The 12,489-nt window shown below is 39.9% G+C and overlaps 2 protein-coding genes across 5 annotated transcripts; one reads left to right on the forward strand and one right to left on the reverse strand.

The window, feature by feature from the left end:
• The first annotated feature begins 1,882 nt into the window (after positions 1-1,882).
• LOC127778780 (two pore potassium channel b) lies at positions 1,883-3,362 on the forward strand. Its single transcript, XM_052305400.1, has one exon. The coding sequence runs from the start codon at positions 1,883-1,885 to the stop codon at positions 3,071-3,073; it is 1,191 nt and encodes a 396-aa protein (XP_052161360.1). The 3' UTR covers positions 3,074-3,362.
• A 2,532-nt stretch (positions 3,363-5,894) lies between these two features.
• LOC127779419 (MADS-box transcription factor 15) lies at positions 5,895-12,281 on the reverse strand. 4 transcript variants are annotated; one of them, XM_052306189.1, is made up of 8 exons: positions 11,945-12,281; positions 9,451-9,529; positions 8,054-8,118; positions 7,805-7,904; positions 7,388-7,429; positions 7,210-7,251; positions 6,534-6,710; positions 5,895-6,378 (listed from the first exon to the last, which is right to left on the reverse strand). In XM_052306189.1, the coding sequence occupies exons 1-8, from the start codon at positions 12,127-12,129 to the stop codon at positions 6,346-6,348; spliced, it is 723 nt and encodes a 240-aa protein (XP_052162149.1). In that variant the 5' UTR covers positions 12,130-12,281; the 3' UTR covers positions 5,895-6,345. The 4 variants fall into 4 exon arrangements, with proteins under 4 accessions (XP_052162149.1, XP_052162150.1, XP_052162147.1 ...); XM_052306190.1 differs by having other exon boundaries at positions 5,895-6,381; XM_052306187.1 differs by having other exon boundaries at positions 5,895-6,381; positions 6,534-6,697; positions 11,945-12,280.
• Between the last annotated feature and the right edge of the window lie 208 nt (positions 12,282-12,489).

Genomic DNA, 12,489 nt, shown 5'->3' on the forward strand with positions numbered 1-12,489 from the left:
TAAATAACGTTGTCGACATTGTTATTAATCCCTTTATTGGATTAATTAACTGATTTAGTTATGTTTCTAAATACCGTTAATTAATTAATTGGTGGCTCGATCGAGCTCTCCATATGGATCATGGATATGCATGGCCTTGATTTTTATATAGTACATGTAACACGTATATCCAATGAATAAAGGCTTTCATTGACTTATTACTTACAAGTAAAAGAATTGCTTATGATGATTTCTGACTAAAAAGTATTCAAAGATAACGACGCTGAATTGTTATTCGCCATAGCTAAATTAGAATCCATGCTCCCATCAACTGCATCGAGTTCTGGTTTGAAGTTCTCGAGGTTTGCATGGTAAGAAGTTGCATGCTCAGCACAGTGGGCTTGCAGTCCAGGAGGCATCAGGGTCATGGCCCAGTGGCTTGAGGCCCGGTCCACCCCTGATCATATAGGTGGCATGCATAATTAAATAAAAGGGATTAATTAGGAGTATAAAATTTACTCGTGTTATTTTTTTCCAAGGAGTTTAAATTTGGAAATTTTTATTTTTATATTTTATTTAGAATTTTTTAGAAAAGAAAAATGTATCCTATGTACTCCTAAGAGAGAGTATCATTTATACTGTGTTTGGTAAGGTTTATTAGCTAAGCTAATCAGGCACACATAAATGATATAGATAATTAGTTGCACGATTAATCAATTAGTAAGCATTTTTTTATTTACAAAATTTTTATATATATTTTTACGAGACACACCGTGTAGCAACTGGATCGAAAAATGTGCTTAACGAAAATGAACCGGGTAGCTGTTTACAACTCAGCTTTGCCTTCACAGCTGGAGCAGTAACCAATATATTCGCACATGTGAAGAAAAGAATAGGTCCGTACCGACACAGCAACCAGCCACCTCCCCGCCGGCATCGGCATCACAACAGACACGTCACACCCATTCATTTATCACACCTAAGCAAAACCTATCCAATCCGGATCCTGCGGAGTAATCACCTACTTAGAGCAGTACTACACCATCGCAGATTATAAGCCACCTATAAAAATATTTCGAGAAAGATAAAAGATGAGAGAGAAGATCAGCGGGGCTATAAATTTGTAGCCGGCTACAGCACTAACTCCAAGATACATGTGTGTATGACGGGTGGGACCATGTATTAATTGTGTAGTATATATTTAAAGGTAACTATTGTATGAACTAACTATTAGATTAATTATAGATGATTTGGAGCTATACAGGTTGACTATACTATTAAACTTGCTCTTAGAGAGAGTTGACATAAGCGGGCTATACAAGTTGCCACGTCAGATTTTTGCTTGTGTGGAGGAGAGAGAGAATAAAAGCGGGCTACAGATCTGTAGCCAGCTACAGCACGGGCTCTAATAAACCATGTGAGAGAGATGGGTAGATTATGTATTAATGATGTAGTGTATTTCTACAACTAACTATTATATGAATGAGTTATTAGATTGAGGCCATGTTTGGAAGATTAGCGCAGGGCTAATTTTGAGAGCTAATGTTTAGTCATGAATTGGTAGGCTAAACATTGGCCTAGGGTGGTATGTTTGGATCCATGGGCTAATTCAAGGATAAAAGGTGGAGAGAGAGAGAGTAGAAAGAGAGGAGAGAAGGAGAGTGAAAGCTGCTTTTTGATGGTCACCACACAAAATTAGCCCCATTAGCACCCTTTTGGAGAGGGTAATGTTTTGAGGGGGGCTAATTCACATTAGCTCAAAATTAGCCCACCTATTTGGATTCTTGAGGGCTAATTTAAGGTTAAAAGGTGAGGGCTAAACTGAGGTATATTATTAAAATTGCTCTTAGTGACTGATTAAATTAATTACCACCCCATCCATTAACTTCCTGCCAGCTGTCTGATGCTGAAACCAATCCACCACAGACACACCTCTATCTCCTTTGTTTCTGTTCCCAATTTCTATTTCACACACATCGATGATCGATCGATCGCTGCACCTCTGAATCTTAGCTCAAATTCCACCTCAATTATCACCAAATCAATGGCGGCCCTCGACCAACAACCGCTGCTTCACGACGGCGGCGACCAGAAGCCGCCGCCGGAAGGAGCGGCAAGAAGGTTCCGGCGATGCAGGACGGCGCCCTCCTCCGAGCCTCCGCCCACGGACAAGGACAACTCCTCGGCGGCCGACGCGCCTCCCAAGACGCTCTTCACCGGCGGCGGCCGCCCCAGCTTCCGGCTCGTCGGCCTCCTCCTCGCCGCGTACCTCCTCCTCGGCACCATCGCCTTCTACCTCGCCATGGACCACATGTCCGGCACCCGCACCACCCGCGCCCTCGACGCCCTCTACTTCTGCGTCGTCACCATGACCACCGTCGGCTACGGCGACCTCGTCCCCGCCAGCGACGCCGCCAAGCTCCTCGCCTGCGCCTTCGTCTTCGCCGGCGTCGCCGTCGTCGGCACCTTCCTCAGCAAGGCCGCCGACTACCTCGTCGAGAAGCAGGAGGCGCTCCTCTTCCGCGCGCTGCACTCGCACACGATGGTGCGCGCCATGGAGATGAACAAGGTGAGGTACAAGCTCTACACGGCGGGGCTGCTGCTGGTGGCGGCGGTGGCGTCGGGGACGGTTGTGCTGTGGAAGGTGGAGGGGATGCGGGCGGTGGACGCGTTCTACTGCGTGTGCGCGACGGTGACGACGCTGGGGTACGGCGACCGGAGCTTCTCGTCGGAGGGGGGGCGCGCGTTCGCGGTGGCGTGGATCACGGTGAGCACGGTGGTGGTGGCGCTCTTCTTCCTGTACGCGGCGGAGCTGTACACGGAGCGGCGGCAGAGGGAGCTGGCGAGGTGGGTGCTGCGGCGCCGGACCACCAACATGGACCTGGAGGCGGCGGACCTCGACGGCGACCGCCGCGTCGGGGCCGCCGACTTCGTGCTGTACAAGCTCAAGGAGCTCGGCAAGATCAGCCAGGAGGACATATCGGAGTTCCTCGACGAGTTCGACAACCTCGACGCCGATCACTCCGGCACCCTCTCCCCCGCCGACCTCGCCGCCGCCCAGCCTACTCCGGACCCGCCGCCTTCCCTGCGTTAGACATTTCATTTCACCGCCATTTTTCCTTCTTTCTTTCTTGGAAATACTCCTCCAAGAGTTAGTCCTACTGTACATTTACTGATGTAAATTACTCAATTGAAATTAGTAGTTGTCCAAATTGAAGCCTGTATAACATTTTCTTTATCTAAAATTATATGTATAACTTATTTTGCCTTTTTTTTACTAGGTAGGACTAGGACTTGTTAGGAGTACTATACTAAACTGATATAGTAGCATGTAAAAATTACTCCACTAATGTGAAATTTTTGTGTTACATGTTTCTTCTATTCCAAAATATAAAGTTAGTGATGTACTATCTCCGTATCACATTACTTGTCGCTTTAAGTTTTTATTTATAATGTTTAATCATTTATCTTATTAAAAAAATTTGGAATTATTATTTATTTTGTTTGTGACTTGTTTTATTATCAAAAGTTTTTTAAGTTTGACTTATTATTTTTACATTTATACTAATTTTTCAAATAGAATAAATAATTCAAACGTTGTAAGAAAAAAGTCAAAGCGATAAGTAATATGAGACAGATGCAATGCAGTAGTATTTAAGATTTGCCCCCCAAAGCACCTTAAGCTCTAGTACACGAAAACCTGCGAAAGTAGTATTTAACTTACACCAAAACCTTCAAAAGTAATTACTTAATTTACACTAAAATGGGGGACAGATGTGTGGTGTTCAAATTGCAGCTTTATCTGAACAAAAAAAGGTTGCACAGTCTTCAAGAGGAAGTAGAGAAAGGGGCAAAAGGTTGCACAAAGCAAGTGAATGATTATTATCCGAGGGACACAAATGGCTGCAGATGAAAGAAAAGGCAAAGGCAATCAGACAGCAAGAGAGAGTGTGTGTATGTGTGTGGAAATGTCCAGAGATGGAGCAATGTGGACGTGGCAAACCCTGGTACACCAGATCATTTTTGTTAATGGGCCCTAAATCTTATTGGCTGGCCTTCTCAATCATGTCGGCCCAGTGGCATTACAAGACCACACCTATCCATCCAATCCCATTATTTCCTTTCTTTTTCTCTTTTCTGTCGAAACCCTGGTTCTTTTGTGTGAGAGCGACACAGGAAGCCCGTCCTCGTAGTTTGGCTTATGCTTATAAATATAAGTTAAAATTTAATTTTTAAATCTAATTTTAAATTTGATATTTTAAATTTTTTTATCGTAGTTTATTTACAGTATTTGCTTTTGAACCATTAAAGACACGCATATAAAAATTTTACTCACAAATAACTTTTTGTTTGCTATATACATGATTTAGATAAGCATATAAATAAACGAAAAATGGGACTGTAACAACATTAAAGATTCTCTTTGATTTGCAGTTTAGTCCGGCAATATCAACGCTGATTTTCTCACTACCACATACCAAAGCATATCGTGATTATTTTTTCCTCGGAAAAGGATGTAAGTACATTTTTTTTATTAAATGTGGCATGCTATAAGTAAATCTAGATATTTGTAATCTCCATCTAATAATTATGTAAGAATTTTTTAAGTATGTGTAGCAGTATTTTCTTTCCCTTCGTATGACATGGTGTCATATGCATGGTTGCACCGTTTACAATAATTTTTTTTAATATGATAACCAATTTGGTGTAAAAGTTTACGGTGGTCAAGCAAAAAAGAATAGACAATTTCGAATAACACTGGTAATGTGATGGTAGTATTCTGGGTACACGACTTCATCTGCTAGAATCCTAGCAACGATGGAACTTTGACTTAAGTGGCAAGATAAATTAGATATAGTAGTGACATTTACCAACAGATTATCAAATTGGCTCGTACGATATAGATTTATTCCCTTGAATAGCTAGGTTTCCTTTGTCGAATATAAATTGTTTCGTTTATACAGTATGTTTTGTTTTGCGCAAACTTTTTCGGGGTGTACAGCCCATCTACCCTCGGCACTATTACGACAAGCAACACTTTCAACATAATTTTAGAGCTTGTTTGGAGGAACTTAAGATTTTGAGAAGTAACTGATTGGTAGCCAGCTTCTGAGAATCTGAAAAACCTAGGTTTGCTAGCTTTTGGCTTCTAGTTCATTTTCTGAATTCTACCACTACAACTTATTAGAATCTAAACCAAAAGTTGGACTGTTTGGGGAGCTTCTGATTTTGCGAGATGTTTGGGGAGCTTCTGATTTTGCGAGAAACTGTAGCAGTTAGAAGCTCCCTCCAATGAAGTCCTGTAAATTAAATGTCGCTGGCCTTCGTCACTTTTAAGTATATTTAGAGGGTGTATATGTGGGTGTGAGTATGATGTGTGTGCGTATTAATTACATGTAACCCAAGAAAACATATAATTCACTTATATATTTCAACGTGATGTACTGCTGTGGACTAGACAATTCAATGAAAAGTTCAATCAGCTAGAAAGAGAAGGATGATCAGTTCACTCATTTATGTTTCAATGTGAATATCTCGATCCCATCAAAAGAGAGACAATTTTTAGCACATACCTGATGGTACAATTACCATGGAATAGTTCTTCTCTTTCATAATGAGTCGTGTTAATTAATAAATATATGGAGACAATATATATACATGCATAACTTGCAGTTCTAATTAACCAGTAGTACATATCTATTCATTTGTAGTCACTAATAAATACTAACGATTATCTATATACACACAACACTATTATCATATAAATTATCTTGAACTCTTAAATTTCCATAATAATGAATTAATTGAGAAACCACCAAATGTAATCCCCTGCCATATATCCAATCACAAAAGATATATAATTCGATTGATTAGTTTGCATCTGCAGTTAATTAGCGTATAAACACAATCATAAATTAATTAACCATCACGGGAGCATGGCATGCAAATATATTTATATGCACACAATTGCATGCATATATATCAGTAGGAAGCACTAGGTACGTGCTGATGATTACACAAAGACACATCCTGATCCTTGCTCATAATTAATTTCTTGCAAATCATATGTAGCCTGTAGGGTAGGGGGCAGCAGGCAAACACATATATAAGAATAGCTTAATCGCTAGGTTTTTTTTTTTTTTGAGATCAATTTCATTTTAGGAGAATCATATATATTATCGCTAGGATCGATATCAATGACTTCAATTCATTCAAGGTTGCTCCCATGATTCTCGGTGCATACGGCAGCTGTTTGGCCGACGACGACGACGATGATCATCTTAAGCATTGAGGTGGCTCAGCATCCATGGCGGAAGACCTCCGATGCGGAGTTGCACCTGGCCCTGCGCCGCCACCGCCGCCGCATCATTTCTCTCGCCCATCATCACCGGCGGGTAGCTACTATGCACAGATGTGCATAATTATATACATGCAGTTAATTAATTAGAGACTAAGAACTTAACAAGGGTGTGATCGATCTTAATTAGTGCAGTAACAGATTAATTTATAACTGAATAGCAACTGATGAGACATGAATGCAGACATATACGTACCAGATATTTTGTGGTGGAAGAAGTGCCTGCTGATCCCTCAGCATGGAGGAGGAGGAGGAGCTTGTCTGGGCTTGGGGTTGGGCTTGGGCCTGGGCCTGGACCTGGGTTTGGTCCCACTGCCCTACTTGCTGCTGGCCCCTCACATTCTTCTGCCTCTCCACCAGCTGCATGCGCACACTACAAACATCACGATTTTTTTCTAAGAGGCACAAACCGACCGCCAAGGAAACCACATAAACCGTTAATAAGGGACAAATTTATCGAGATGCATTTGATAGCGCAATGATAAAAGATGTGTGGTTTTAACCCAAGGTCATATGTTCAATCGCCAACACGCTAAAAAAATAGCCGTCAAGTCTAGAAGGCAAAGAAAATTACTTCTCATTTGCGGTCAACTGTGGGGGAAAAAAATTATTGGCGATATGATCCACCCAACAAGTAAACTACAGCAATTTCAAACTTTCGAGTGCGCATATGAATTAATTATCTCTAATGCCTCCATTGACAAAACTAGTAATTAAACCCATGGATAGATTGGAAAATTGTCAACAAGATAAATCAATTGATCAAAACCAATGCGCATGAATTAATTATGTTTAGTGCCTCCATTGGCTAGTCAAGCAGAATGAATTAATTAATATAAGCAGCAGTAAATACTATATTTTCGACAACTTACTTCCTTCTGCAGAGCCTTGTTCTCCTCCTGCAGTGACCTCTCCTGCACTCATGCAAGAAAACTGCACTATCAGTTGAGACTAACCAAGAGTAAACTATAACTAACTACTAGCTAACAACGGTTTGCATGCACGATTCATATATACATGCATACACAGTAGTGCAGTTCAATTGGTCACCTTTTTCTGCAGCTCGGAAATGGACTCAAGCATAAGGTGGCTCTGCAAACACAAACATATTGTTCTAGTTAGTCCGTCATATTTGGTAATTGTACTCCAGAATGTGCTAAAAAGTTTATATTTGGTAATTGTTCCTCCAGAATGTGCTGAAAATATTTACTCATATATTTTCTCAAAAAGGAAAAAAAAGAACATTTGTTTCAAAGTAGCAGTGACAACAAGACATTTGGATATATATTTATGTAACTCAGGCATGAGCATGCATGAATTATTTCAATTCAGTCCAGTTTGAAACAGAACATGCTAAATATATTACTACGTTTCTTTGTAATAATTTGCTCCTTTTTTTTTTCTGTACATTTGGTGTGTAGAGGTCGGGAGTTCAAATAAAAAGATTCCACTATCCAAAAATACTACCTTTCTTGATCTTATGTGCTTCAATGAACTCTCCAGCTGCTGCTCTAGCTGTTGGAGTTCTTTGAGATTCAGGGATTCTAGATCCTCTCCCATGAGGTGTCTACACAAGATACATAAGTTAGTTTCACGTCATCTTCAGCAGTCAATACCGGAAGTTCTCTTTTAAATTGGTTTAAAAATAATAATTAGTGCAATTAGTTCGAAATTTATTTAACATTATTATAGAAATTGGATATATATATCGATTACTTGTGACATTTTTGTATGGTCTCAATCTTTGCCTTAAGTTTCCTGTATTCATGGCACCAATTTCCCTGTACAAAAAAAAACTCTTTGTCAGTATAAACCAATATATATGGTTGGTTGATGTTTTCTGTGAGCCAACCATTACTGTCAAAATTAGAGAACTATTACTAAATTACTGTAAACATAAACAGATGATGAAACGATGGAAATAAAATATTATAAAGAACCTAAATGCATCCTCATTTAGTGGAGTATATAGAAAATCCTCAAATGCAACCGTGTATGTGAATATTTGATAAAATTAAGGGAGTTATAGCTCCTTAAATTAATTTATTAGTAGATGAGAATTTGCTGTCTTGATAAATGTAGAAATTCAACAAATGATAAAAAGAGGCATGTTTAAATTTTTTAAATGTACATGAACTTTTCAATTAAGGTAGAGAACTAATTAACTTACTCCTAGTGCTTATTGATGCATTTATTCGCATTATCTGCACACTAATGCCGTGATATATGCAACAACTTTGCCAAACCACACACATTTTTTTCTTTACTCCAAGAAGGTGGAAGTGGTAAAGGAACAAATATTTGCACTTATCATCATTTTTTAACACTTACCAAAGTTTTACTCATCAAACAGTACTGAAAACAAATACCATGAGTACTTCTGGATGCAGTGCATGTTGTCAACTGGGGAAGAGTTATCTTGAGAAAAAAAAATGAAGAAACATCTCATCGATCACAGTCCATATGCATGTTTATGATTACAGTTTTACTTAGTATATATAAATATGCACTTAGAATATCGAAACATTTGGTCTCCAACCGGATTCTACCAGCGCTATTATTGTATTGTGCATGTTTCTATGTTTTCTTAAGCATATTATATTGCTTCATGAAACACAAAAGAAACCACTCAAACGGAGTATGGATAAAAAAAATAGAATAGTAGCATTTAGTTAAAAACAAGTGCAATTTTAATTTATTTACAGAAGAATTAGTATAGATCATAACATTAATGATAGGATGCTGATCGCAAGCTGGCGATCGACTTCCATGCATGTGGCCCATTAATTGTATGACCATAATAAATAAAATTTGAGGGGATTAAATGAAGGGAATGAGGACTCTCCTGCATGATATCCCAATAAGTAGAAATTTTAAGAAATATGCCAGAGTGCAAAAGACACGAGGTTTGAAGTTAAAAAGTATAAAACAGAAGGTTACCAACATCTACTTTTGGCAAGTAGAACGATAGAATTCAGAAAAACTGCTTTGTTAACATGTGATTTAAAAGGCCACAAGGAAATGATATGATTGAAATGCTAATGCAATAGAAAAGGAACAATAATGTTCCCTTCATGTAAAAGTTATATATCATACAACCTACTGTGTTTTACCTCACTCTCGGATTCAGCTGAAATAAGAGCCTTTTCAGCATATGAATAGCGCTCATAACGTTCAAGGATTTTGTCCATCCTGCAGGGAAAACCATCATGAGCAGAATCTGAAATTAGTCCACTATATATGTAAATACTTTGCATTCAGCATTCTCATGACAACGTTTAGGAAGTATATTTAAATGGTCTGAAGCTAGGAATGCCTACCAAACTATTCCAAGCAATTAAAGCTGAAATGTGGATTAAGACTACTAATATATAGATATCGGCATTTGTATGCACAAGAGCTCTTTTGCTGTCTAAACACTCGACACAGCCAAATAAAAAGCATGCACATGAAAACACTCGGTTATATTCAAGTGCATGCATGAATTATCTTATCTTCAAGAAAACAGGGACGTTGTATGGGACTGTGTGACGAAAAAAAAGCTCCTCATGACACATGTGATATGAGGGTGTGAACATAAGAATTCACCCATTCCAAAATTTGAAGTGGGTTGCTTAGGAAAATTTAGCAAAAAAATAATCAAGATTATATATAACAGCACCGTTAAACAGCCATCAGCAAGGACCCTAACAAAACCAGTGGAACTGTTCAAAACAGACTATATATAATAGCACCATTGAATTACTGGGTGAGATTTGCACATCTTGATAATTGCAAGTAATTTAACACCTTTATTTTAGACCAACCTCCCCATAATCCTGTAGCCGTACGTATAGGTGTTTACAGACTCCTTGATGATCAGTAGGATTGTGAGACTACAGTTTAATTATATCACGAGGATCCTGAAGAACTTGACTTCTTCTGTTTTACTGGAACACCCTTAGATCTATCTCAGGAAGATCTATAATTAAGATCAAATAAGTGAAGATTTCTGAGCTAGAAATGAAGCGCCTTAGACTGATCTTGACGCTGGGGAGTGTGCAGGGCACTGTTCCAGTACAACACAGACGACCGTAAAAGTCCTCTTTACCTAGACGTCAGAAACGCATTTTGAGCAAAAGCTAGCAAGCAAGATAAATTATTTTTCTGAAACACGGGCGATGGCTAGCTATTATGTGATTTTACAGAGAGCAAGATTATTTTTTGAAGTCATCGTGTCACAGGATGTTTAAGTACATCTCTTGATCTAACTCCAGAATAATTAGTGAATTATCCCATCATTATTAATTAATCAGCTGAGCAGAAAAGGAAATATCTCGCGTACGTGGTCGTTCTAGACCAAAACACACAAGCAACTGGCCATGAAGTTAAACCAAAAGAGATAGATCAAATTTGATCTAGGGCTCTTTAAAGAGATGCTTAACGTGAATAATACCAAATAAAGATTCATCTAAGAAGAGGCAGAAACATAGAAGAGGATGAGAGAAAAGGGAAGAGGAAAGGCCAGATCTGTCCATCTCCAACGTTTTGGTATCTGAGGAAGATGATGCATAAGCAAGAAAAACAGCTGTTTGAATAATTTTAAGCCAAGCCTCACAAGAAGAGGGGAATTAATTACTTGAGAAACAGAAGATGTTTTGCATGCATCAGCTGTCAGACTGTGAACAATAGGGAGGAGTGCATGACACTGGTGGTGGACTCCTCGTAATTCGTGTGATATATTCTTTAATTAATTTCTTGACAGGTGGAGAACAAAGGCACGCGCATGAGATTAATTTGAGAGGAAGATGGAACGAAATCAACCCAAATAAAAGTCAGGAAGGAGCTAGCAATCAAATCACATGGGGAAGAGGGAGAAGAAGCGAATGAATAAAAAACTATTTGCAGTACATCAAATGGAAGGGTGATGAGAATTAGCACTAGCTCAATGCATCAGCAAAAGACCAAAGCAAGATCATCAGCTACATAGATAGCTGATGTAATCACAAAGTACACTTAGTAGTAGATCCTCTTATATATATAATCCCCTTGAATCTAAGCAAGCACATGATGTTAACAAAGACCGGCCACACCAAGTGCGTACTACATATATATATTTTAGTAGTACTCCATATGATGAGAAATTGAGAGGATCGGGAGGAGATGAATTAGTAGTAGGGTAGTAATTAACTAAAGAAAGGAGGGGAAATTAATTAAAACCGGCCATCAATCCCAAAAAGGGTATGCAGGGTGTAGAGAGAGAAGCAAGCTAGCAGGAAAGCAAAAGGGGAAACAAGAAAGGAAAGGGAAAAAATAGAAAGAGAGAGAGATGATTTCCCGAAATGAGGAGGCATGCAGCTGACTCCTCCTCCTGGAGTAGCTGAGCTAGCTTGGATTGGACTGTGTTGCATGTGTTGCAACACTAGTGAAGCATAAAATCATCAGCTGTAGCACACATGCAACCAGATGCACAAACCAAACATGGCAAATTCAGAGAGCAGCAGCTGAAATCCATGGAAGCGGCCGGCCAGAAACGGCAAAAAGCTAGGAGAATTATTGAGTTCATCCATCTCAGGCGGGCTCAGGTGCTCCAGAAATGGCAAGGAATCGATCAGGCTATAGGTGTACCTGGAGTCAGTGGCGTACTCGTAGAGCTTGCCCTTGGGGGAGAAGACGATGGCCGCGACCTCGGCGTCGCAGAGGACGGAGATCTCGTGCGCCTTCTTCAGCAATCCATTCCTCCTCTTGGAGAACGTCACCTGCCTGTTGATCTTGTTCTCTATCCGCTTCAGCTGCACCTTCCCCCGCCCCATCCTCGCCGCTCGCCGCTCGCCGGCGGCCGATCCCGATCTCGATCCGACCTAACCTTAGCTGCTACAAGCTAGCTGAAGGAGGAAGACGAACTAGCTAGTGGAAGAAGAAGAAGAGGAGGAGGAGGAGAGGGATCGGCGAGAGAGAGAGAGGCCTCTTTGCTTTTGGGGACGGGTGTCAGTATGCTGTCGAGCTGTGATTGGTCCCGGAATCATGGGGCCCACCTGCAGCCTCTCAAGCCTGCTGACACACGGATTACATTAATATTAATCTGGTAAAAAATAATTGGATTAATTATTTTAATATATATAATATAATAACGGCATGTTACGTGAGAAGGAAAGCTTGGGGTCGATTCTGCC

This window comes from Oryza glaberrima, chromosome 7 (assembly GCF_000147395.1).
Source record: "Oryza glaberrima chromosome 7, OglaRS2, whole genome shotgun sequence".
NCBI lineage: Eukaryota > Viridiplantae > Streptophyta > Magnoliopsida > Poales > Poaceae > Oryza > Oryza glaberrima.

Excerpts from the sequence above, each read along its gene's own strand:
- LOC127778780 (XM_052305400.1), top strand. The coding sequence starts at position 1,883 with ATGCTGAAACCAATCCACCACAGACACACCTCTATCTCCTTTGTTTCT.
- LOC127779419 (XM_052306187.1), bottom strand. The coding sequence starts at position 12,129 with ATGGGGCGGGGGAAGGTGCAGCTGAAGCGGATAGAGAACAAGATCAAC. Across the intron at positions 7,905-8,053 it reads ACCATACAAAAATGTCACAA|ACACCTCATGGGAGAGGATC; the intron begins GTAATCGATATA and ends TATCTTGTGTAG. Across the intron at positions 6,382-6,533 it reads CTTCCACCACAAAATATCTG|TAGCTACCCGCCGGTGATGA; the intron begins GTACGTATATGT and ends ATCTGTGCATAG.